The sequence below is a fragment of the Oncorhynchus mykiss genome, chromosome 3 (assembly GCF_013265735.2).
Source record: "Oncorhynchus mykiss isolate Arlee chromosome 3, USDA_OmykA_1.1, whole genome shotgun sequence".
NCBI lineage: Eukaryota > Metazoa > Chordata > Actinopteri > Salmoniformes > Salmonidae > Oncorhynchus > Oncorhynchus mykiss.
The window spans coordinates 80,710,611-80,735,228 of record NC_048567.1 but is presented as its reverse complement, the minus strand read 5'-3'; the positions used below and the strand labels follow the sequence as shown (position 1 = coordinate 80,735,228).

Here is a 24,618-nt window from a genome sequence, read left to right as displayed (position 1 = left end):
ACAGGGATGCTGAGCCCATGTGGATGTCCTTTGGGTGGTGGACCATGCTTGATACACACAGGAAACTGTTGAGCGTGAAAAACCCAGCGCCTGGCACCTATCGTCATACCTCGTTCAAAGACACTTAAATCTTATGTCTTGCCCATTCATCCTCTGAATGGCACACACACACAATCCATGTCTCAATTGTCTCAGGGATTAAATATCCAACTTTAACCCGTCTCCTAACCTTCATCTACACTGATTGAAGTGGATTTAACAGGTGACATCAATAAGGGATCATAGCTTTCACCTGGATTCACCTGGTCAGTCTATGTCATGGAAAGATCAGGTGTTCCTAAATGTTTTGTACACTCAGTGTATATTGAATATAGGATACAAAATATGTTTTACATTTCTCCGTGGAATTGTATACATAGTTCTGGCAAATTATGTTGAAATTAGATGTATTATAATAACCTGTTAGTTAGATTAAATCAATGTATTTCAATTGAAGTTTTACCCTCATTTCATCGTTCACAACGCTGGTTGAGATGAGATAAAAACAGAACTGGTTGATTACTTCTTTCCAATCCAAATGTATGTTCCACGTTGATTCCACATCACAACACGTTGACACTTCACAACAACATGGATTCTACCAGTGGGTTCACTCTCTGTAGCTGAAGAGAAGCCTGTTTTTCAGGGCAGCAACCTTCCTGACCCCGCTACATGCTGCATCTCTGATGTGCATCTCTGATGAGCAGCTGGTCTGCGAGGAAACCATGTGTCTTTCATCTCGGTCTTTGTGACTTGTGACATGCTATCTATCTAACACCTCCGTCTCGTTCCACAGATGCACGCTGTACACTAAGAGTACGCTAACACACACACACACACACACACACACACACCTCAAACAGTGTTTGACATAAGTTACAAGCACGTCTGCTTTTTTAATTGAAGAACGGCATTATGTGAATAAAATGGCAACAAGGACAAATGGAAAGTACTTAGGCCAGATCAATGATTTAAAATGAATAGCTAAACTCCCACTTTCTGTCTTTCTTTTCTAATCTATCTTTAGATGTATGTCATCATTAGCAGTTCCTTTCCAACGGCATTACTCAGAGTGTGCTGGAACATTCCGCCTGCTGGTTGGTTAATGTCATAAACATAGCAGCATTTTCAACAGCATCGTTGGCTAGGTCATGGTTTTGGTAGGACTGCGGTCTTTTCTGCTGAATTTGTATGGCTCGTGGCCGCCCATAGAAGCACGTCGACAGACTCCAAGCTGCCATAGATGCACGTCGACAGACTCCTGGTAATACCTGCCATGTCTCGGGGTTTTAAAAGTAGAGAGAGCAAAACTCTGGAGGAAGATCAAGGCATCAATAGTGCCCTCACACAGGCAGTAGAATCGTGGCTTTCAAAACAGCCACGGTGCGAAAAATAGCTCCTATATATAAAAAAAAAACTATCTTAAGTCCTGTGTGAGTGTGTTGTCGTGGGTCTCCTTGCCCATCTCGTCTCATCTTAGTGAGAACCCTTTCACACGTATATTGGCTGTTCTGTGGTGGCTTCAAATGAATGTTATTCATCCACTCGTAGAGTAGAAAAGTTTGATTTCTGAAGAAGTCCACTGATGATTGGTTTAGCGTCAAACCCTGGTGAGACCACAGCCCTGCGTTGGGTCTGTGTGTCACAGAATTGTCACACGCACGCACGCACGCACACACACACACACACACGCTCACGCACACTCTCTCTCTCTCTGGTCAGAGAACTGTCACACACACTCTGGTCTGTCTCTGTGTGGTAGATCAGCAGGAGGGTGGACCGATAGCCCCTCTCCATCCGACTTGTCCATGGCACAAGGCTTTGTGTCTGAGGAATGTGTGTGTGTGTGTGTGTGTCCACTATTTAGTGACAGCTGCTCAGAACAGGCGACGGAGAAAGTCTGGAATGTAAACGCCTTTGAAGTCTTCCAGCCTCTCCATTCTTCCTCTGGTCCGCTGAGCTGAAGACGGCGAGGGTGGGGGGTGAGAGAGATGCCCCTTCCGCTCTCATCTGCCCCGTAAGAACCATTACCCATTCTGAAAACGGACCCTTGAACTCCCACGTCCACCTAGAACCCACAACAGAGAATGCTGTCATTAAAACGCCAGGCATTCCTCCAAACGTACCACCTGAAAGGACAGGACGTGGTTTTGCGACGTGCCCTCTATGAGAGGTCACGGTGTAGTGAAGCTCTGGTTTTAAAAGGTGGTTTATATAATAGAAAACCACTGTAGACTTGACTTTAACTCTGGGGAAGGTCAATGTGATGAAATAGAAAAATGGACACAAAGTAACAGCACCTGGTGTCCAAATAACAGTTTCTTATGAGAAGGGAAGTTCGTGAAAATTGATTTCTGACGTAACAGGTCACTATACTCAGCATCTCTTCAGACAATGAAGGAAAACACCAGGGACCCTTTAGTTTGGAATATACTAATAATATAATATTATTATAATAGAATAATATAACACTTTATAAGCCTCTGTTTTTTTTACAGTTAGTCTACTCTCTTTGGTGACCAACAGACAGTACTCACCGTTAGGTCAGAGTTCACAGGGGCGTCTCCCTCTTGTATAAGGCAGCGCTGGTGGGCCCTTCAAACTGCAACTTGATGGCCTGTTTCAGGTTGAGCTGGGGGTCCGTGGTCGTCATGACCACCATGCAGGGAGGAGATAAGGCACTACCGGGGGATATAGACATCTTCCGGTTCTCCTCCCATGTCTCTCTCTGAGCCGGGCTCTGGACCTGGTAGGGGTAGCCCATAGGGAGAATGTCCCTGTTTTTGGGGCCATCTTGTCCAGGCGTCACCCCTAGAGAAGCCATGACAGAGTTCCACCTCCCCCCTCCGTACTGAGACCTCTCCTCCTGGATCAGGCTGGGGGGGTTGTGTTTACTGGGATAGTCGAACCCTGCTGGGTAGCCTTTGTAAGTCTGTTCAGAGTCATGCACCATGGCCGTGACTGTGCAGAGGGTGGGTGGAGGAGGGCTTGCCTTAGGGCACTGGGCCCTGCGGCTGGTCCCATGCAGGCTGCCACGGGCGGAGCCAGGTGGAGGCAGGGTGGAGTGACGGGAGCGACAGCGTGGAAGGGAGTGCTGCTGGATCTGCTGGGTGAAGGACAGGCTGTCAGCGGGGACGGTCTGCACCGTGGCCTGGGAGTGGGCTGTGGAGGAGGATGTCTGGGAGCTATGGATGGAGTGGAAATGCTCGGCTGTGGAGCCTGGGGAGCAGGAGGCTGAGGAGGTGGAGGTGCTAGCACCATGATGACGCCCTGCCTGGGCCACGTTACTCCCTGAGCCGACGGAGGACGGGCTCTTCACAGTGGATGACCGTGGCGACAAGGTGTTGGACGGGGGCAGACGGACTGAGTACGGTTTGGCTCCGTAGCTCTCCAGCAGCCTGACGATAGTGAAGTGGCCCCTCTTCCCTGCCACCTTGACGGGGCTGCGGCCGTACTTGTCTACGTGGTCTGGGTTGGCCCCTCCCTCCAGTAGCATGGCAACGATGTTGGCGTGGCCCTCCTGAGCCGCGATGCTCAGTGCCGTGGCCCCCTGCTGTCTGCAGGCCAGATCCACGTTGACCCCCCTGACCTCCAGGAGCAGACGACCGGGCTCAACATGACCCCGCCAGGCTACGGAGTGCAAGGGGGGTCGTCCCTCCCCGTCCTGGGTGTTAGGGTCCGCCCCATGGCTCAACAGCAGCCCCACTGCATCCAGGTTGCCCTGCCAGGAGGCCACGTGCAGCGCCGTGCGCCCCTCCCCGTCCCGGGACTCCAGGGGCACGCCCCCTTTCTCCATGATGAGGGCAGCCATGTCCAGATGTCCCTCCAGGACCAGGAGGTAGAGCAGCGGACGGCCCTCGGCGTCCCGTACATCCGTGTCCGTGCCCCGCCTCATCAGTAGCTCCACCACCTCAGCGTGGCCCTCCAGGGCGGCGGCGCTCAGCGCAGAGTGGCCGTCGTACGCCCGGTGGTCGATGGGCGAGCGGCGGTCCAGCAGAAGCCTCACCGTGCCACAGTGGCCCTCCTGCGCGGCCAGGATGAGGGGAGTCCGTCCCTCGATGTCCATTTCTCCGACACGCGCCATGCTCCCACGCTCCGTTAGGACGGCACAGACCCCCCGGTGGCCTTCGCAGGCGGCGGCGTGCAGAGGGGTCCAGCCCAGATCGTCTTTATGGTTCTCATCCAGCCCTCGGTCCAGAAGTGCTCTGACCACCTCCACGCTGCCCCGTGCTGCTGCCAGGCTCAGAGCTGTACGACCCTCCCCGTCGATGCCATCCACCGTAGCGCCCCAGAACAGCACCCTGCCCACTGTCGCGGAATGGCCCATGGCGGCTGCCGCCAACAGCGGGGTGACGGCTGCAGAAGCGGCGGCGGCGTGTGGCCCGGCGCTCTCGTCTACGTCTGCCCCGGCCTCTAACAACAGTTCTACCACCTCCTCGTGACCTTCATACGCAGCCAGCAGCAGAGGGGTCATCCCATCCTGGTCCTTGTGCCCCGGGTCCGCCCCTCGCTCCAACAGCAGGCTGGCCACTTCGCCGTAACCTTTGACTCCAGCCGCTGTGGGCACACAGAGAGAAGCCACTGACAGGGCAGTACGGCCGTCTCCGTCGGCCAGGTCGACCTCTGCCCCGTGGTCCAGCAGGATCTCTACCGCCTCCCGATGGCCCATGTAGGCGGCGGCAATCAGTGGCGTGCGGCCCTCCCGGTCGACCTTGTCCACCTGCGCCCCGTGGTCCAGCAGAGTGAGGAGGATCTCCTCGTGACCCCCCCAGGCCGCCGCCCTCAGCGCCGATCGGCCTTCAGCATCACACCCGTCCACGTCCGCCTCTGCATCCAGGAGGAGGTGCACGGCCTCGGTGTGACCCCCCCAGGCCGCTGACCGTAAGGCCGTCCAGCCCTCGCTGTCTGCATGCTCCACCATCCCCACGCCGGCCTCCAGATCCAGCCCCCTGGCCCAGTCCAGCAACATCCCCAGCACCCTGACATGGCCCTGCCTGGCAGACAGCGTTAAGGGGGTCTGGCCCTGGTGGTCACTGATCAGAGGGTCAGCCCCTCGGGACAGGAGTAGGTCAGTCACTTCTACTGAGCCTGCATGGGCCGCGCTGGCCAGGAGGGTGCGTCCGTCTGTGGGGTCGGCCCGGTTCACGCTGACCCCGCTGTCCAGTAGCACCCTCACTGTGTCCTGCTTCTCCAGCGCCTGCCCGATGATGCCTCCCCCGCCTCCTGCACAATGTACCCCCACGCTGGGGCCTCCATCTGTGGCACAGGAGGGAGGGAACACCCCACTCTTCATCAGCAGCTGGAGGACCTCCTGCCTGACCAGGACAGGCGGCTGAGAGGCAGGGGAAGAGGGGGAAAAGGGGCTAGTCAGAGGGGGCACATCAGCCCACAACAGCCACAGGGCCAGGAGGGCAGGGTTGTCCTTGTGCATGCCTGAGCTGACCAGGTGCGAGCCCATCTGACAGGTGTCTTCTGTGTTAAGGTGTGGGGCGCGCAGGGTGAGAGCCATGGCCAGCATGGTGTGTCCCTCAGACACGCTACACAGATACTTCTGGGTGCAATACTTCACGTCCGTCAGCCACTCTGCGAAACTAGTGTGGAACAGGAGCTTTCTGCCTCCCGGCCCGTCGATAAGCAGCGTAGACAGAGCCTTCAGCCTGCTCTGGAAGTCCAGAAGGCTGAGGGACATGTCCTGGGTCCAGGTGGCGGTGTAGAGCTCCTGGGTGGTGAGGGGCCTGGGGGAGGCCAGTAGGGCGTTGAAGAGGGGCCTGACTTGGAGGAACAGACCTCTGGGGAAGAGTCTCTGACAGAGCCACAAGTAGAGGCCGTTGAGGGTCCCGGGGATGTCCCGGATCTCCCGGAGCCCCACCAAGGCCCCCGCCACGCCGTCTAGAACGCGTTCCAGAAACAGGAAGCAGCCGCCACTCTTGATGTGCAGCAAGTTGAGCATGTCGGCCGTCTCTGGGGTCAGCTGTCGACGGAGCGCCCCCTCCTGGTCCAGCCTCCGCAGGATATAGTGCTGCACGTCACGTACCGGCGCAGGTTTACGCAGATCGTCCAGACACAGTTTACGGAAACCTACCGAGAGGAGAGAGAGACAGAGAGAGAGAGAGAGAGACAGAGAGAGACAGAGAGAGAGAGAGAGAGAGAGAGAGGGTGGGAGAGAGAGAGAGAGAGAGAGAGAGAGAGAGAGAGAGAGAGAGAGGGTGGGAGAGAGATTGAGAGAGAGACAGAGAGAGACAGAGAGAGAGAGACAGAGAGAGAGAGACAGAGAGAGACAGAGAGAGACAGAGATAGAAAGAAAGAGAGAGAGAGAGAGAGAGAGAGAGAGAGGGTGGGAGAGAGAGAGAGACAGAGAGAGAGAGACAGAGAGAGAGAGAGAGGGTGGGAGAGAGAGAGAAAGAGAGAGAGAGAGAGAGAGAGAGGGTGGGAGAGAGAGAGAGAGAGAGAGAGAGAGAGAGAGAGAGAGACAGAGACAGAGAGAGAGAGAGAGAGGGTGGGAGAGAGAGAGAGACAGAGAGAGAGAGACTGTCACTTAATGTAACTTCAGAACAAACATTAGCTACTTCAGGAAGAGGTATTGGACTGTAGAAACAGATATAGTTGGTGTTGTAGCAGAAGTCAGCTTCAGTCAGCCAGAAGGATATCTACACTACCATATACTGGCATTGGATTCACACTTCCATTTTTCACTGTTGGTGTCAGAGAGATATTTACTGGTGTTAAGCAGTGTGTGGTGGAAGTCTCTCCTCCTCTCCAGTACAGACGTGTCCAGATGTCACCCACCCTATAGTAATGAGAGCATGGTGTTCTTCTGAGTTCTAAAAAACAACTACATTTTAGACCTGTGTGGTTTACCGAACACGACATCAAGCATTCAGCCTGGAAAAAACGGACAGAAACACAACCATTTTGTCACTCGGTCGCTTTGTTGATGAACTATTAACACCCTTTCTGTTCTGGCACTCACTCTGGTACTCACTCTGGCACTCACTCTGGCACTCACTCTGGCACTCACTCTGGCACTCACTCTAGCACTCACTCTGGCACTCACTCTGGCACTCACTCTGGCACTCACTCTAGCACTCACTCTGGCACTCACTCTGGCACTCACTCTGGCACTCACTCTAGCACTCACTCTAGCACCCACTCTGGCACTCACTCTGGCACTCACTCTGGCACTCACTCTAGCACTCACTCTAGCACTCACTCTAGCACTCACTCTTGCACTCACTCTAGCACTCACGCTGGTACTCACTCTGGCACTCACTCTAGCACTCACTCTAGCACTCACTCTGGCACTCACTCTGGCACTCACTCTGGCACTCACTCTAGCACTCACTCTAGCACCCACTCTGGCACTCACTCTGGCACTCACTCTGGCACTCACTCTAGCAAGCTTCCTGCCATCCAGGACCTCTATACCAGGCGGTGTCAGAGGAAGGCCCTAAGAATTGTCAAAGACTCCAGCCACCCTAGTCATAGACAGTCCTCTATGCTACTGCACGGCAAGGGGTACCGGAGCGCCAAGTCTAGGACCAAGAGGCTTCAAGACAGCTTCTACCCACAAGCCATAAGACTCCTGAACAGCTAATCAATTGGCTACCCAGACTATTTGCACCCCCCCCCCCCCCTTTACACTGCTGCTACGGTACAGAGTCAATATGTACATGTAGGTACAGTTATTGAAGTGACTATGCATAGATGATAACAACAGAGAGCTGTTGTTACCGTACCCCCCTGTATATAATCTCGCTATTGTTATTTCACTGCTGCTCTGTTACTTTTATTTCTTATCTGTATTTTTTTTAACTGCATTGTTGGTTAGGGTTTCGTAAGTAAAGCATTTCAATGTGAGGTCTACTACACCTGTTGTATTCAGTATTTCACTGTAAGGTCTACTACACCTATTGTATTTAACATTTCACTGTGAGGTCTACTACACCTGTTGTATTCAGCATTTCACTGTGAGGTCTACTACACCTGTTGTATTCAGCATTTCACTGTAAGGTCTACTACACCTGTTGTATTCAGCATTTCACTGTAAGGTCTACTACACCTGTTGTATTCAGCATTTCACTGTAAGGTCTACTACACCTGTTGTATTCAGCATTTCACTGTAAGGTCTACTACACCTGTTGTATTCAGCATTTCACTGTAAGGTCTACTACACCTGTTGTATTCAGCATTTCACTGTAAGGTCTACTACACCTGTTGTATTCAGCATTTCACTGTAAGGTCTACTACACCTGTTGTATTCAGCATTTCACTGTAAGGTCTACTACACCTGTTGTATTCAGCATTTCACTGTGAGGTCTACTACACCTGTTGTATTCAGCATTTCACTGTGAGGTCTACTACACCTGTTGTATTCAGCATTTCACTGTAAGGTCTACTACACCTGTTGTATTCAGCATTTCACTGTGAGGTCTACTACACCTGTTGTATTCAGCATTTCACTGTAAGGTCTACTACACCTGTTGTATTCAGCATTTCACTGTGAGGTCTACTACACCTGTTGTATTCAGCATTTCACTGTAAGGTCTACTACACCTGTTGTATTCAGCATTTCACTGTGAGGTCCACTACACCTGTTGTATTCAGCATTTCACTGTGAGGTCTACTACACCTGTTGTATTCAGCATTTCACTGTGAGGTCTACTACACCTGTTGTATTCAGCATTTCACTGTGAGGTCTACTACACCTGTTGTATTCAGCATTTCACTGTAAGGTCTACTACACCTGTTGTATTCAGCATTTCACTGTGAGGTCTAGTACACCTGTTGTATTCAGCATTTCACTGTAAGGTCTACTACACCTGTTGTATTCAGCATTTCACTGTAAGGTCTACTACACCTGTTGTATTCAGCATTTCACTGTAAGGTCTACTACACCTGTTGTATTCAGCATTTCACTGTAAGGTCTACTACACCTGTTGTATTCAGCATTTCACTGTAAGGTCTACTACACCTGTTGTATTCAGCATTTCACTGTAAGGTCTACTACACCTGTTGTATTCAGCATTTCACTGTGAGGTCTACTACACCTGTTGTATTCAGCATTTCACTGTGAGGTCTACTACACCTGTTGTATTCATCATTTCACTGTAAGGTCTACTACACCTGTGGTATTCAGCATTTCACTGTAAGGTCTACTACACCTGTTGTATTCAGCATTTCACTGTAAGGTCTACTACACCTGTTGTATTCAGCATTTCACTGTAAGGTCTACTACACCTGTTGTATTCAGCATTTCACTGTAAGGTCTACTACACCTGTTGTATTCAGCATTTCACTGTAAGGTCTACTACACCTGTTGTATTCAGCATTTCACTGTAAGGTCTACTACACCTGTTGTATTCAGCATTTCACTGTGAGGTCTACTACACCTGTTGTATTCAGCATTTCACTGTGAGGTCTACTACACCTGTTGTATTCATCATTTCACTGTAAGGTCTACTACACCTGTGGTATTCAGCATTTCACTGTAAGGTCTACTACACCTGTTGTATTCAGCATTTCACTGTAAGGTCTACTACACCTGTTGTATTCAGCATTTCACTGTAAGGTCTACTACACCTGTTGTATTCAGCATTTCACTGTAAGGTCTACTACACCTGTTGTATTCAGCATTTCACTGTAATGTCTACTACACCTGTTGTATTCAGCATTTCACTGTAAGGTCTACTACACCTGTTGTATTCAGCATTTCACTGTGAGGTCTACTACACCTGTTGTATTCAGCATTTCACTGTAAGGTCTACTACACCTGTTGTATTCAGCATTTCACTGTAAGGTCTACTACACCTGTTGTATTCAGCATTTCACTGTAAGGTCTACTACACCTGTTGTATTCAGCATTTCACTGTAATGTCTACTACACCTGTTGTATTCAGCATTTCACTGTAAGGTCTACTACACCTGTTGTATTCAGCATTTCACTGTAAGGTCTACTACACCTGTTGTATTCAGCATTTCACTGTGAGGTCTACTACACCTGTTGTATTCAGCATTTCACTGTAAGGTCTACTACACCTGTTGTATTCAGCATTTCACTGTGAGGTCTACTACACCTGTTGTATTCAGCATTTCACTGTAAGGTCTACTACACCTGTTGTATTCAGCATTTCACTGTAAGGTCTACTACACCTGTTGTATTCAGCATTTCACTGTAAGGTCTACTACACCTGTTGTATTCAGCATTTCACTGTAAGGTCTACTACACCTGTTGTATTCAGCATTTCACTGTAAGGTAACCTACACCTGTTGTATTCAGCATTTTACTGTAAGGTCTACTACACCTGTTGTATTCAGCATTTCACTGTGAGGTCTACTACACCTGTTGTATTCATCATTTCACTGTAAGGTCTACTACACCTGTTGTATTCAGCATTTCACTGTAAGGTCTACTACACCTGTTGTATTCAGCATTTCACTGTAAGGTCTACTACACCTGTTGTATTCAGCATTTCACTGTAAGGTCTACTACACCTGTTGTATTCAGCATTTCACTGTGAGGTCTACTACACCTGTTGTATTCAGCATTTCACTGTAAGGTCTACTACACCTGTTGTATTCAGCATTTCACTGTAAGGTCTACTACACCTGTTGTATTCAGCATTTCACTGTAATGTCTACTACACCTGTTGTATTCAGCATTTCACTGTAAGGTCTACTACACCTGTTGTATTCAGCATTTCACTGTAAGGTCTACTACACCTGTTGTATTCAGCATTTCACTGTAATGTCTACTACACCTGTTGTATTCAGCATTTCACTGTAAGGTCTACTACACCTGTTGTATTCAGCATTTCACTGTAAGGTCTACTACACCTGTTGTATTCAGCATTTCACTGTAATGTCTACTACACCTGTTGTATTCAGCATTTCACTGTAAGGTCTACTACACCTGTGGTATTCAGCATTTCACTGTGAGGTCTACTACACCTGTTGTATTCAGCATTTCACTGTAAGGTAACCTACACCTGTTGTATTCAGCATTTCACTGTAAGGTCTACTACACCTGTTGTATTCAGCATTTCACTGTAAGGTCTACTACACCTGTTGTATTCAGCATTTCACTGTAAGGTCTACTACACCTGTTGTATTCAGCATTTCACTGTAAGGTCTACTACACCTGTTGTATTCAGCATTTCACTGTGAGGTCTACTACACCTGTTGTATTCAGCATTTCACTGTAAGGTCTACTACACCTGTTGTATTCAGCATTTCACTGTAAGGTAACCTACACCTGTTGTATTCAGCATTTCACTGTAAGGTCTACTACACCTGTTGTATTCAGCATTTCACTGTGAGGTCTACTACACCTGTTGTATTCAGCATTTCACTGTAAGGTCTACTACACCTGTTGTATTCAGCATTTCACTGTAAGGTCTACTACACCTGTTGTATTCAGCATTTCACTGTAAGGTCTACTACACCTGTTGTATTCAGCATTTCACTGTAAGGTCTACTACACCTGTTGTATTCGACTCAGTGGTCTAAGACGCTGCATCGCAGTGCTAGCACGCGCATTCCACATGATAGAAGACCATTTTAAAAGCGTCCCGCAACTCCTGCCCGTGTCTACAGACATCTCCCAAACATACCTGAGAACATCTTACACACAGCCTTGTTCTGTCTGCGCACTGAGCAGACCAGGAGCAGCCAGTTGGGCAGGAGGTGCTGGTGACTGGATAGGAGATCTGATATAGAGCTGCTCCTCCCTGGAGCCCCAGCACAGCTGGCCACCTCACCGGCCCCATACCCCGATTCCAGTGAGTCTACCACCAGGAATAGGGACTTCTCTGGGGGAGGGAGGTCCAGCAAGGGAAACAACACCGCCCTAGAGAGAGAGAGAGAGACAGAGGGAGAGAGAGAGAGAGAGCGAGAGAGAGAGGAGTAGTCATTTATTGGAATGGAATGCAGCTGGTATTTCATCACACATGGAACATAAACAAACCCAACAGCTGCAGCAGTATATGGACATCATCATTACATCATCATTACATCATCACTCAGTATATGGACATCATCATTACATCATCATTACATCAACACTCAGTATATGGACATCATCATTACATCATCACTCAGTATATGGACATCATCATTACATCATCATTACATCATCACTCAGTATATGGACATCATCATTACATCACTCAGTATATGGACATCATCATTACATCATCATTACATCACTCAGTATATGGACATCATCATTACATCATCATTACATCACTCAGTATATTGGCATCATCATTACATCATCATTACATCACTCAGTATATGAACATCATCATTACATCATCATTACATCACTCAGTATATGAACATCATCATTACATCATCATTACATCACTCAGTATATGGACATCATCATTACATCATCATTACATCACTCAGTATATGAACATCATCATTACATCATCATTACATCATCATTACATCATCACTCAGTATATGGACATCATCATTACATCATCATTACATCACTCAGTATATGGACATCATCATTATATCATCATTACATCATTCAGTATATGGACATCATCATTACATCATCATTACATCACTCAGTATATGGACAAGATCATTACATCATCATTACATCATTCAGTATATGGACAAGATCATTACATCATCACTCAGTATATGGACATCATCATTACATCATCATTACATCACTCAGTATATGGACAAGATCATTACATCATCATTACATCATTCAGTATATGGACAAGATCATTACATCATCATTACATCATCACTCAGTATATGGACATCATCATTACATCATCATTACATCACTCAGTATATGGACATCATCATTACATCATCATTACATCATCACTCAGTATATGGACATCATCATTACATCATCATTACATCATTCAGTATATGAACATCATTATTACATCATCATTACATCACTCAGTATATGAACATCATCATTACATCATCATTACATCACTCAGTATATGGACATCATCATTACATCATCATTACATCATTCAGTATATGAACATCATCATTACATCATCATTACATCACTCAGTATATGGACATCATCATTATATCATCATTACATCATTCAGTATATGAACATCATCATTACATCACTCAGTATATGGACATCATCATTACATCATCATTACATCACTCAGTATGTGGACATCATCATTACATCATCATTACATCACTCAGTATATGGACATCATCATTACATCATCATTACATCATTCAGTATATGGACATCATCATTACATCATCATTACATCATTCAGTATATGGACATCATCATTACATCATCATTACATCACTCAGTATGTGGACATCATCATTACATCATCATTACATCATTCAGTATATGGACATCATCATTACATCATCATTACATCATTCAGTATATGGACATCATCATTACATCATCATTACATCATTCAGTATATGGACATCATCATGACATCATTCAGTATATGGACATAATCATGACATCATTCAGTATATGAACATCATCATTACATCATCATTACATCATTCAGTATATGGACATCATCATTACATCATCATTACATCATTCAGTATGTGGACATCATCATTACATCATCATTACATCATCATTACATTTCTCAGTATGTGGACATCATCATTACATCATTCAGTATGTGGACATCATCATTACATCATCATTACATTTCTCAGTATGTGGACATCATCATTACATCATTCAGTATGTGGACATCATCATTACATCATCATTACATCATCATTACATCACTCAGTATATGGACATCATCATTACATCATCATTACATCATTCAGTATATGGACATCATCATTACATCATCATTACATCATTCAGTATATGGACATCATCATTACATCATCACTCAGTATATGGACATCATCATTACATCATCATTACATCATCATTACATCATCATTACATCATTCAGTATATGAACATCATCATTACATCATCATTACATCATTCAGTATATGAACATCATCATTACATCATCATTACATCACTCAGTATATGGACATCATCATTACATCATCACTCAGTATATGGACATCATCATTACATCATTCAGTATATGGACATCATCATTACATCACTCAGTATATGGACATCATCATTACATCATTCAGTATATGGACATCATCATTACATCATCACTCAGTATATGGACATCATCATTACATCATCATTACATCATCATTACATCATCATTACATCATTCAGTATATGAACATCATCATTACATCATCATTACATCATTCAGTATATGAACATCATCATTACATCATCATTACATCACTCAGTATATGGACATCATCATTACATCATCACTCAGTATATGGACATCATCATTACATCATTCAGTATATGGACATCATCATTACATCACTCAGTATATGGACATCATCATTACATCATTCAGTATATGGACATCATCATTACATCACTCAGTATGTGGACATCATCATTACATCATCATTACATCATTCAGTATATGAACATCATCATTACATCATCATTACATAACTCAGTATATGGACATCATCATTACATCATCATTACATCATTCAGTATATGAACATCATTATTACATCATCATTACATCATCATTCAGTATATGGACATCATCATTACATCATCATTACATCACTCAGTATATGGACATCATCATTACATCATCATTCAGTATATGGACATAATCATTACATCATTATTACATCATCATTACATAATTTAGTATATGGACATCATCACTTTCGTTCCAGTCCTCTGCTGCCTGTGACTGGAACGAATTGCAAAAATCGCTGAAGTTGGAGACTTTTATCTCCCTCACTTTAAACATCAGCTATCTGAGCAGCTAACCGATCGCTGCAGCTGTATATACTCCATGACAAGCCTAAATATGTTCTATGACAGGACTCTTCTATATGGTGTTCTATAGAGTCCCCTGGGACAGGACTCTTCTATATGGTGTTCTATAGAGTCCCCTGAGACAGGACTCTTCTATATGGTGTTCTATAGAGTCCCCTGGGACAGGACACTTCTATATGGTGTTCTATAGAGTCCCCTGGGACAGGACACTTCTATATGGTGTTCTATAGAGTCCCCTGGGACAGGACAATTCTATATGGTTTTCTATAGAGTCCCCTGGGACAGGACTCTTCTATATGGTGTTCTATAGAGTCCCCTGAGACAGGACTCTTCTATATGGTGTTCTATAGAGTCCCCTGGGACAGGACACTTCTATATGGTGTTCTATAGAGTACCCTGGGACAGGACACTTCTATATGGTGTTCTATAGAGTCCCCTGGGACAGGACTCTTCTATATGGTGTTCTATAGAGTCCCCTGAGACTGGACTCTTCTATATGGTGTTCTATAGAGTCCCCAGGGACACGACTCTTCTATATGGTGTTCAATAGAGTCCCCCGAGACTGGACTCTTCTATATGGTGTTCTATAGAGTCCCCTGAGACAGGACTCTTCTATATCGTGTTCTATAGAGTCCCCTGAGACTGGACTCTTCTATATGGTGTTCTATAGAGTCCCCTGGGACAGGACACTTCTATACGGTGTTCTATAGAGTCCCCTGAGACAGGACTCTTCTATATGGTGTTCTATAGAGTCCCCTGGGACAGGACACTTCTATATGGTGTTCTATAGAGTCCCCTGGGACAGGACTCTTCTATATGGTGTTCTATAGAGTCCCCTGAGACAGGACTCTTCTATATGGTGTTCTATAGAGTCCCCTGAGACAGGACTCTTCTATATGGTGTTCTATAGAGTCCCATGGGACAGGAGACTTCTATAGAGTCCCCTGAGACAGGACTCTTCTATATGGTGTTCTATAGAGTCCCCTGGGACAGGACTCTTCTATATGGTGTTCTATAGAGTCCCCTGAGACAGGACTCTTCTATATGGTGTTCTATAGAGTCCCCTGGGACAGGACTCTTCTATATGGTGTTCTATAGAGTCCTCTGGGACAGGACTCTTCTATATGGTGTTCTATAGAGTCCCCTGAGACTGGACTCTTCTATATGGTGTTCTATAGAGTCCCCTGGGACAGGACACTTCTATATGGTGTTCTATAGAGTCCCCTGGGACTGGACTCTTCTATATGGTGTTCTATAGAGTCCCCTGGGACAGGAAACTTCTATAAGGTGTTATATAGAGTCCCCTGGGACAGGACTCTTCTATATGGTGTTCTATAGAGTCCCATGAGACAGGACTCTTCTATATGGTGTTCTATAGAGTCCCCTGGGACAGGACTCTTCTATATGGTGTTCTATAGAGTCCCCTGAGACAGGACTCTTCTATATGGTGTTCTATAGAGTCCCCTGAGACAGGACTCTTCTATATGGTGTTCTATAGAGTCCCATGGGACAGGAGACTTCTATAGAGTCCCCTGAGACAGGACTCTTCTATATGGTGTTCTATAGAGTCCCCTGGGACAGGACTCTTCTATATGGTGTTCTATAGAGTCCCCTGAGACAGGACTCTTCTATATGGTGTTCTATAGAGTCCCCTGGGACAGGACTCTTCTATATGGTGTTCTATAGAGTCCTCTGGGACAGGACTCTTCTATATGGTGTTCTATAGAGTCCCCTGAGACTGGACTCTTCTATATGGTGTTCTATAGAGTCCCCTGGGACAGGACACTTCTATATGGTGTTCTATAGAGTCCCCTGGGACTGGACTCTTCTATATGGTGTTCTATAGAGTCCCCTGGGACAGGACACTTCTATAAGGTGTTATATAGAGTCCCCTGTGACAGGACTCTTCTATATGGTGTTCTATAGAGTCCCCTGAGACAGGACTCTTCTATATGGTGTTCTATAGAGTCCCCTGGGACAGGACTCTTCTAAATGGTGTTCTATAGAGTCCCCTGGGACAGGACACTTCTATAGAGTCCCCTGGGACAGGACACTTCTATATGGTGTTCTATAGAGTCCCCTGGGTCCCACCTGGGAGGGTGGCTTCACCACACTTAGGCCTTGTAAAAATCATTGAGTAATCCAGGAAGAGTGGGAGTTTAGTGTGTGTGTAATCCAGGAAGAGTGGGAGTTTAGTGTGTGTGTGTGTGTGTGTGTGTGTGTGTGTGTGTGTGTGTGTGTGTGTGTGTGTGTGTGTGTGTGTGTGTGTGTGTGTGTGTGTGTGTGTGTGTGTGTGTGTGTGTGTGTGTGTGTGTGTGTGTGTGTGTGTGTAATCCAGGAACAGTGGGAGTTTAGTGTGTGTGAGTAATTTAATGCGGGTGAAGACATTATGGCGTTCCAGTTGTTTTAACAGTGTCAGTCTCCCTGCTAGTGTCTGTCACCCTGCTAGTGTCTGTCTCCCTGCTAGTGTCTGTCACCCTGCTAGTGTCTGTCACCCTGCTAGTGTCTGTCACCCTGCTAGTGTCTGTCACCCTGCTAGTGTATGTCACCCTGCTAGTGTCTGTCACCCTGCTAGTGTCTGTCTCCCTGCTAGTGTCTGTCTCCCTGCTAGTGTCTGTCACCCTGCTAGTGTCTGTCACCCTGCTAGTGTCTGTCACCCTGCTAGTGTCTGTCTCCCTGCTAGTGTCTGTCACCCTGCTAGTGTCTGTCACCCTGCTAGTGTCTGTCACCCTGCTAGTGTCTGTCACCCTGCTAGTGTCTGTCTCCCTGCTAGTGTCTGTCACCCTGCTAGTGTCTGTCACCCTGCTAGTGTCTGTCACCCTGCTAGTGTCTGTCTCCCTGCTAGTGTCTGTCACCCTGCTAGTGTCTGTCTCCCTGCTAGTGTCTGTCTCCCTGCTAGTGTCTGTCTCCCTGCTAGTGTCTGTCTCCCTGCTAGTGTCTGTCACCCTGCTAGTGTCTGTCTCCCTGCTAGTGTCTGTCTCCCTGCTAGTGTCTGTCTCCCTGCTAGTGTCTGTCTCCCTGCTAGTGTCTGTCACCCTGCTAGTGTCTGTCTCCCTGCTAGTGTCTGTCTCCCTGCTAGTGTCTGTCTCCCTGCTAGTGTCTGTCACCCTGCTAGTGTCTGTCTCCCTGCTAGTGTCTGTCTCCCTGCTAGTGTCTGTCACCCTGCTAGTGTCTGTCACCCTGCTAGTGTCTGTCACCCTGCTAGTGTCTGTCTCCCTGCTAGTGTCTGTCACCCTGCTAGTGTCTGTCTCCCTGCTAGTGTCTGTCTCCCTGCTAGTGTCTGTCACCCTGCTAGTGTCTGTCACCCTGCTAGTGTCTGTCACCCTGCTAGTGTCTGTCTCCCTGCTAGTGTCTGTCTCCCTGCTAGTGTCTGTCACCCTGCTAGTGTCTGTCACCCTGCTAGTGTCTGTCACCCTGCTAGTGTCTGTCACCCTGCTAGTGTCTGTCACCCTGCTAGTGTCTGTCTCCCTGCTAGTGTCTGTCACCCTGCTAGTGTCTGTCACCCTGCTAGTGTCTGTCACCCTGCTAGTGTCTGTCACCCTGCTAGTGTCTGTCACCCTGCTAGTGTCTGTCTCCCTGCTAGTGTCTGTCACCCTGCTAGTGTCTGTCTCCCTGCTAGTGTCTGTCTCCCTGCTAGTGTCTGTCACCCTGCTAGTGTCTGTCACCCTGCTAGTGTCTGCTTCAGCAGGGATATAAACGGAATGAAGTAATTAATATGACACTTGTAAAAGGCTATGTAACACTATGAAGTCTTTGTTGAACAGCCTTGGGCATTCAACAATGGATTCCACACTCCTACACTTCCAGAAGGATCCAAACGGAAGGTGTCAGCTAACGTAAACATACCATACAGCCTTTTGAATCAAATTTTATTGGTCACATACACACGGTTAGCAGATGTTAATACGAGTGTGTCAAAATGCTTCTAGTTCCAACAGTAATATCTAACAAGTAATCTAACAATTCCCCAACAAAAACTCGCTTTAATGTAAGCGGTTAATCAGCAACGAAAGGCACATTCACTCTGTACAGTCATACTGTAACTAACCTCAGAATTTAAGGGCAGCAGTGTAGCCTAGTGGTTAGAGCGTTGGACTAGTAACCGGAAGGTAGCAAGTTCTAACCCCTGAGCTGCTCCTGAACAGGCAGTTAACCCACTGTTCCTATGCCGTCATTGAAAATAAGAATTTGTACTTGCCTAGATAAAAAAATATACAAACAAATCTAAAAGGGATGGAATAAGAAAATTTATACAGGTGAAGTCAGAAGTTTACATACATTTGGAGTCATTAAAACTTGTTTTTCAACCACTCCAAAAATGTCTCGTTAACAAACTATAGTTTTGGCAAGTCGGTTAGGAAATCTACTTTGTGCATGAAATGTAATTCTTCAGAAAAAAAGAGTTTACAGACGGATTATTTCCCTTATAATTCCAGTGGGTCAGAAATGTTTCATGCACTAAGTTGACTGTGCCTTTAAACAACTTGGAAAATTCCAAAAAAATGATGTCATGGCTTTAGATGCTTCTGAGATAGGCTAATTGACATCATTTGAGTCAATTGGAGGTGAACCTGCAGATGTATTTCAAGGCCTACCTTCAAACTCAGTGCCTCTTTGCTTGACATCATGGGGAAACAAAATAGATGGCATCATGAGGAAGGGAAATTATGTGGATATATTGAAGCAACATCAAGACATCAGTCAGGAAGTTAAAGCTTGGTCGCAAATGGGTCTTCTAGATGGACAATGACCCCAAGCATACTTCCAAAGTTGTGGCAAAATGACTTTAGGACAACAAAGTCAAGGTATTGGAGTGGCCATCACAAAGCCCTGACCTCAATCCCATAGAAAATTTGTGGGCAGAACTGAAAAAGCGTGTGTAAGCAAGGAGGCCTACAAACCTGACTCAGTTTGACCTGACTCAGAAACTTGTGAAAGGCTACCCAAAACGTTTGACCCAAGTTAAACAATTTAAAGGCAACGCTACCAAATACTAATTGAGTGAATGTAAACTTCTGACCCACTGGGAATGTGATGAAAGAAATAAAAGCTGAAATAAATAATTCTCTCTACTATTATTCTGACATTTAACATTCTTAAAATAAAGTGGTGATCCTAAATTACCTAAAACAGGGAATTTTTACTGGGATTAAATGTCAGGAATTGTGAAAAACGGAGGTTAAATGTATTTGGCTAAGGTGTATGTAAACTTCAGACTTCAACTGTATATAAATATATGGATGAGCGATGACCGAGTGTCATAGGAAAGATGCAATAGATGGTATAAGATGCAGTATATACATATGAGATGAGTAACGTAAGATATGTAAACATTATTAAAGTGGAATTGTTTAAAGTGACTAGTGAGTCAATGTAGGCAGCAACCTCTGAGCTCATGATGGGCGGCAGGTAGCCTAGTGGTTAGAGCGTTGGGCCAGTAACCGAAAGGTTGCTAGATCTGAGCTGATAAGGTCAGGGATCTGTCCTAAATCTGTCGTTCTGCCTCTGAACAAGGCAGTTAACCCACTGTTTCCCGGTAGGCTGTCATTGTAAATAAGAATTTGTTCTTAACTGACTTGCCTTGTAAAATAAATAGCTGTTTGGCCGTCTGATGTCCTTGAAATAGAAGCTGTTTTTCAGTCTCTCTGGCCCACACCTGTACTGATACAATACAGCCTTGTGAACACGATATTACCATCTATTGCAGTCCTTTTTTTTCTCATTACTCATTTCTCTCATTTCTCAATTCTCATTACTGAACAATAGACTCAGCTTGAGTTTTATGTAAAAGCCTTTTAAGAGAAGGAATTTAAAAGCTCCATTCCAAAACTTCTTAGTCACAAGTTTTTTTCTTACTAATATGATAACAGGGAAGGTGTGTGTGTGTGTGTGTGTGTGTGTGCGTGCGTGCGTGCGTGCGTGTGTGTCTTGAGCACATGCATGCCCAGAACCACGTTAATGGCCCTTTAACTGACTGAGGGCTTCCTGCTCCATCCTGTCCTCGTGGTCCTGGCCACGGGCTAACCTTTGACCCTCTCAGCCCTGCCGTAATTGGACACGGTGTGGAGAAGAGGCTGACAACAGGCCCTGTGAGCCCTAATCGTCCCCAAAGTTCTGGTTTAAAACAGACGAGACGTTTATCAGCAGGCCTTGTGAAACAGCAATTAGATAAGACTAGAGAGAATGGCGTAGTTTAACGGACGGTTAAGGACTAACTTTACAAGGGAATATACCTGTAAGAAAGGCAGTGGAAAAGGTGGTTGGTAGTTGGGTCGACTAGCCATTGTTGATGTTGACAGTGTAAGCTAAGCGGTTATATAGGACTCTAATGGTTCCAGCTAGCATCTGTTCAAATCTAAGGATTCTCTGTATATGCGTTCGCTGCCACTCCAAGCTCATGTTTCCCCTGTTTGTCGACCACTGTTTAGTGTTCACATGACAGTGGCTCAACCACAACCCCCTTTTTTCTCTCACTCGGGCGCCAAACACACAAAGATCTCTCCGGGCTATGGGTCAGTCTGAGGGCAAATGTGGAATGTAGCCCTGATAGTTCACACCAGGAACACAGCAAACAAGGAGGGAGAGCGTTCCTCCACGACCAACGTCAACATCAGACGGACAGAGAGGGTGCTCGTGAGAACGACGACCTCGCCAAGCGGTACCAACGACTCGGGTCTCTTGCGACTTCGAGGGAACGCAATTTTTCACGTCTTTGTCCTGGTTTCTGAAAGGACGTGTCATAAATAGCATTGTGGCGTTCATTCAGACTGGGAGGTCGATTGTGAGAGCACTTGAATGACTTGTATTATGAGGGGAGAAATACATTCTTATACAAACCAAGGAGGCGGGACAATCGCTCGCTTTTCACTGTGGCTCTTCTGGTCTTCTTTGTTTGACTGAACAACACTAGCACTGACAGGCTTTTAGTACGGAATCTGAATGTTCATGGAAACTCACTGTTACCAGTAAGAAGTAGTCAAGGGCAGTCATCTTGGATAACTGGTCTGCTTGGTGACAGTGTCACTTCCCTTCCAAATGCATTATTGCTACTATGACTATTCACATGCTACTGTGAACATGTGACTATACTGTCAAATAAAACAATGGGTTTATTTGTACAGACTTATAGTATCCCTATCAATCTGACTGACTCAATGTTTGACTTTTGACAAACCTCAAATCTCTCTATAGAATGTCACATTCATTTTTTTTTTTGCAGACAGAATGTGTTGAATTCACATCAAAACAGAGCAATTCACAAAGCTGTCTAGATCAGTTGGTTAGCAACGCTACAGAGTAATAGACGGGGTATATTTCGCTACAGAGTAATATAGAGTGCAGACCTTTTGAAGGTGTCATCCGGGTCCCTCTGGCAGTGTAGGGGCTCCAGGGTGGGAGCCACCAACGGGGTGTCCAGTGTGTCCCTGTACCCCAGGGGGAGGAGGGGGCTGACCCTCAGCTGATCCACCAGTCCCAGGACAAACCTCCACACCGCCACGCTCCTCCCGTCCTCCCGCTGGCAGAAGTGAAACGCAAGGCAGTGGGGCGCCAGCCCGACCCGCATCCCTGCGTCCGAGGTGGGCCATATTGCCTCCGTGCATAGAGCTGTCTTTCCTGCCCCGGGACCCCCAGTTACCAGGATCCCCGGGGGCCGGCCGGGAGCGGGCTTGGCTTCCAGACAGCGCTGGAGCTTTTCCAGGGCCCATTCCCGACAGTAGAAACGGCGGCCCCGTAGCAGGCTGGTGTTATGGCTGCTACCACTCATTGGGCCCCCCTGGGAACTAACCAGGAGTCACTCCACCGCGGGTCCAACGTCCCATACTCCCCGGCGCCTCTTACAGTTTCTCTTTCGATTTGAACAGACTACACAACACCTTTGGTAGCTCTGGCAGTGACAAGGTAACTGTCCGGAAGGTTCTAACGTCAGACGTTATGATCTGGGGACTCCTCCAGATACCATCTCAGAGTCTCTTAATCCTCCCCCAGTTGTCTGTAGTCAACTTGGATCAGTCCTCTGGACACTCTGGTGCGTCATGTCTCCACAGGTTCCTCCAGCCAATCAGTGTGTCTCTCTGCCGTCTCAACCTGGTCCTCAGGTTAGAAAAAAAAAAAAAAATAAGGAAATGGACCATGAATAGAATGTATCCAGTACCGACACGCTCTCTCACACACCACACCTGTCCTCCGTCAGAGAGAGAGAGAGAGAGAGAAAAAATAAGAGAGACACAGAGTAAGAGATTACCACAAGGGCTCACTTAAAACAAGGATATTTTTTTCTGTGGTTATCTCCTCAAAACCTTCCTAACATTAACATGCTCCCTAAATCTCTGTATCTGCTGCTGACAGTCCTGCTTCCTCGATTTTCTCTTCTGGAGTCTCTCTGTACAGTTGGCTCATATGGATTTCCCTCCTCTTTCACACGCCCCTTCTCTCTCTCTCTCTCTCTCCACCCTCTCAGCTGCTCTCCGGTTTTTCTTGTCCTCTTTTTTTCCCACTCCTCCCCTCCCGTTTCTCAGCATGTCAGGGCATGTATTGAAGCAGAGGCATTTAAACGGAGAGTGAGTGAGTGAGGAAAGAAGAGAAGAGAGAATAAGGAACACGATCCAAGATAGGAGGAGTTGGACGGCTTGTTTTTTTTGGGGGGGGGGTCAAAGTTCATCCACAGCAGCATGCTTTAACTGAGGCTCACACCCCTCCTGGGTCTGGCTCTGGGAGCTAAGGAGGGGAAGGACGAGCTCCAGCACTCCTGTCTAAATGTTCCTCACATGGTTATTATTAAACAGATAAAAACAGAATCCGTTACTGCAGGAACCAGGCTGGAGCGCAACTGGAGAGTAAATACAGCCCTCTTCAGTTGCTGACAAAGCCACTTTGTTGACTTTATAGCAACGGAAAAAAATGAAAAGGAGAAAAGAAATGGTGCTGACTGTGCTTAAAATAAATTGAGAAAGTGTGCAGAGCTCAGAGGGTGTTTCAAATAGGCTACACGTGTATTATTGTATCACCATATGAACTGAGGTAATGTTAAAATACGTAGATTTGGTGTTTCTCTGTGACAGCCAGAGAATATAGGGTGTTCAAAGCCCTCTGTGAAGAAGTAACTAGTCTATGACCAGGGCTGGGGAGTAACAGATGTTCAAAGCATTTATTTTTCAACTCGAAGCAATGAACCCAATCAGTTCTCCATGACAACAAAATCATAAACAGAGTAGGCTAATAAGTGCTTAGTTTTTTTTTTTTAAACAACTTGGCTAATATATATTTACAAATGCTATAAATGGAAGCTCAAATTAATTGGAATGACCGCAAATCTGACAGACTTTCAGGCTTTTAATTTAAGATCTAGCCTAATTGTATTATTAGCTGTAGTAGAAAGCAATGGGTTAGAAGAAGCCTACATAACAAAGTCATGAAGTAAAATACAGCATCCATTTATGGCCAGCTATGTAAACACTAACATGGATTAATCCTGCAATAGATGGTCGTTCCATTGGTAATATAAACGCAGCAAAAAAAAAGAAAATGTCCCTGTCTTTCAAAGATATTTTTAGATTTTTATAAATTAACTTTACAGAATAAAATTAATTGTTTATAGTTCACTGAACAAACATGGGAAACAGTGTTTAAACACTTCACAAAATCCAATTAACTTCACAGATCTTCATTGTGAAGTGTTT

General features: G+C 46.1%; 1 protein-coding gene across 2 annotated transcripts; it reads right to left on the bottom strand.

Moving 5' to 3' along the window:
• Positions 1-904: 904 nt before the first annotated feature.
• On the bottom strand, positions 905-24,173 carry ankrd50l (ankyrin repeat domain 50-like). Of its 2 annotated transcripts, XM_036975298.1 has the most exons (5): positions 23,197-24,173; positions 22,285-23,032; positions 11,649-11,884; positions 2,577-6,117; positions 905-2,107 (listed from the first exon to the last, which is right to left on the bottom strand). In XM_036975298.1, exons 2-4 carry the CDS (start codon positions 22,704-22,706, stop codon positions 2,591-2,593), a joined length of 4,185 nt encoding a protein of 1,394 aa, XP_036831193.1. In that variant the 5' UTR covers positions 22,707-23,032; positions 23,197-24,173; the 3' UTR covers positions 905-2,107; positions 2,577-2,590. The 2 variants fall into 2 exon arrangements, with proteins under 2 accessions (XP_036831193.1, XP_036831192.1); XM_036975297.1 differs by having other exon boundaries at positions 22,285-24,173.
• Positions 24,174-24,618: the final 445 nt, after the last annotated feature.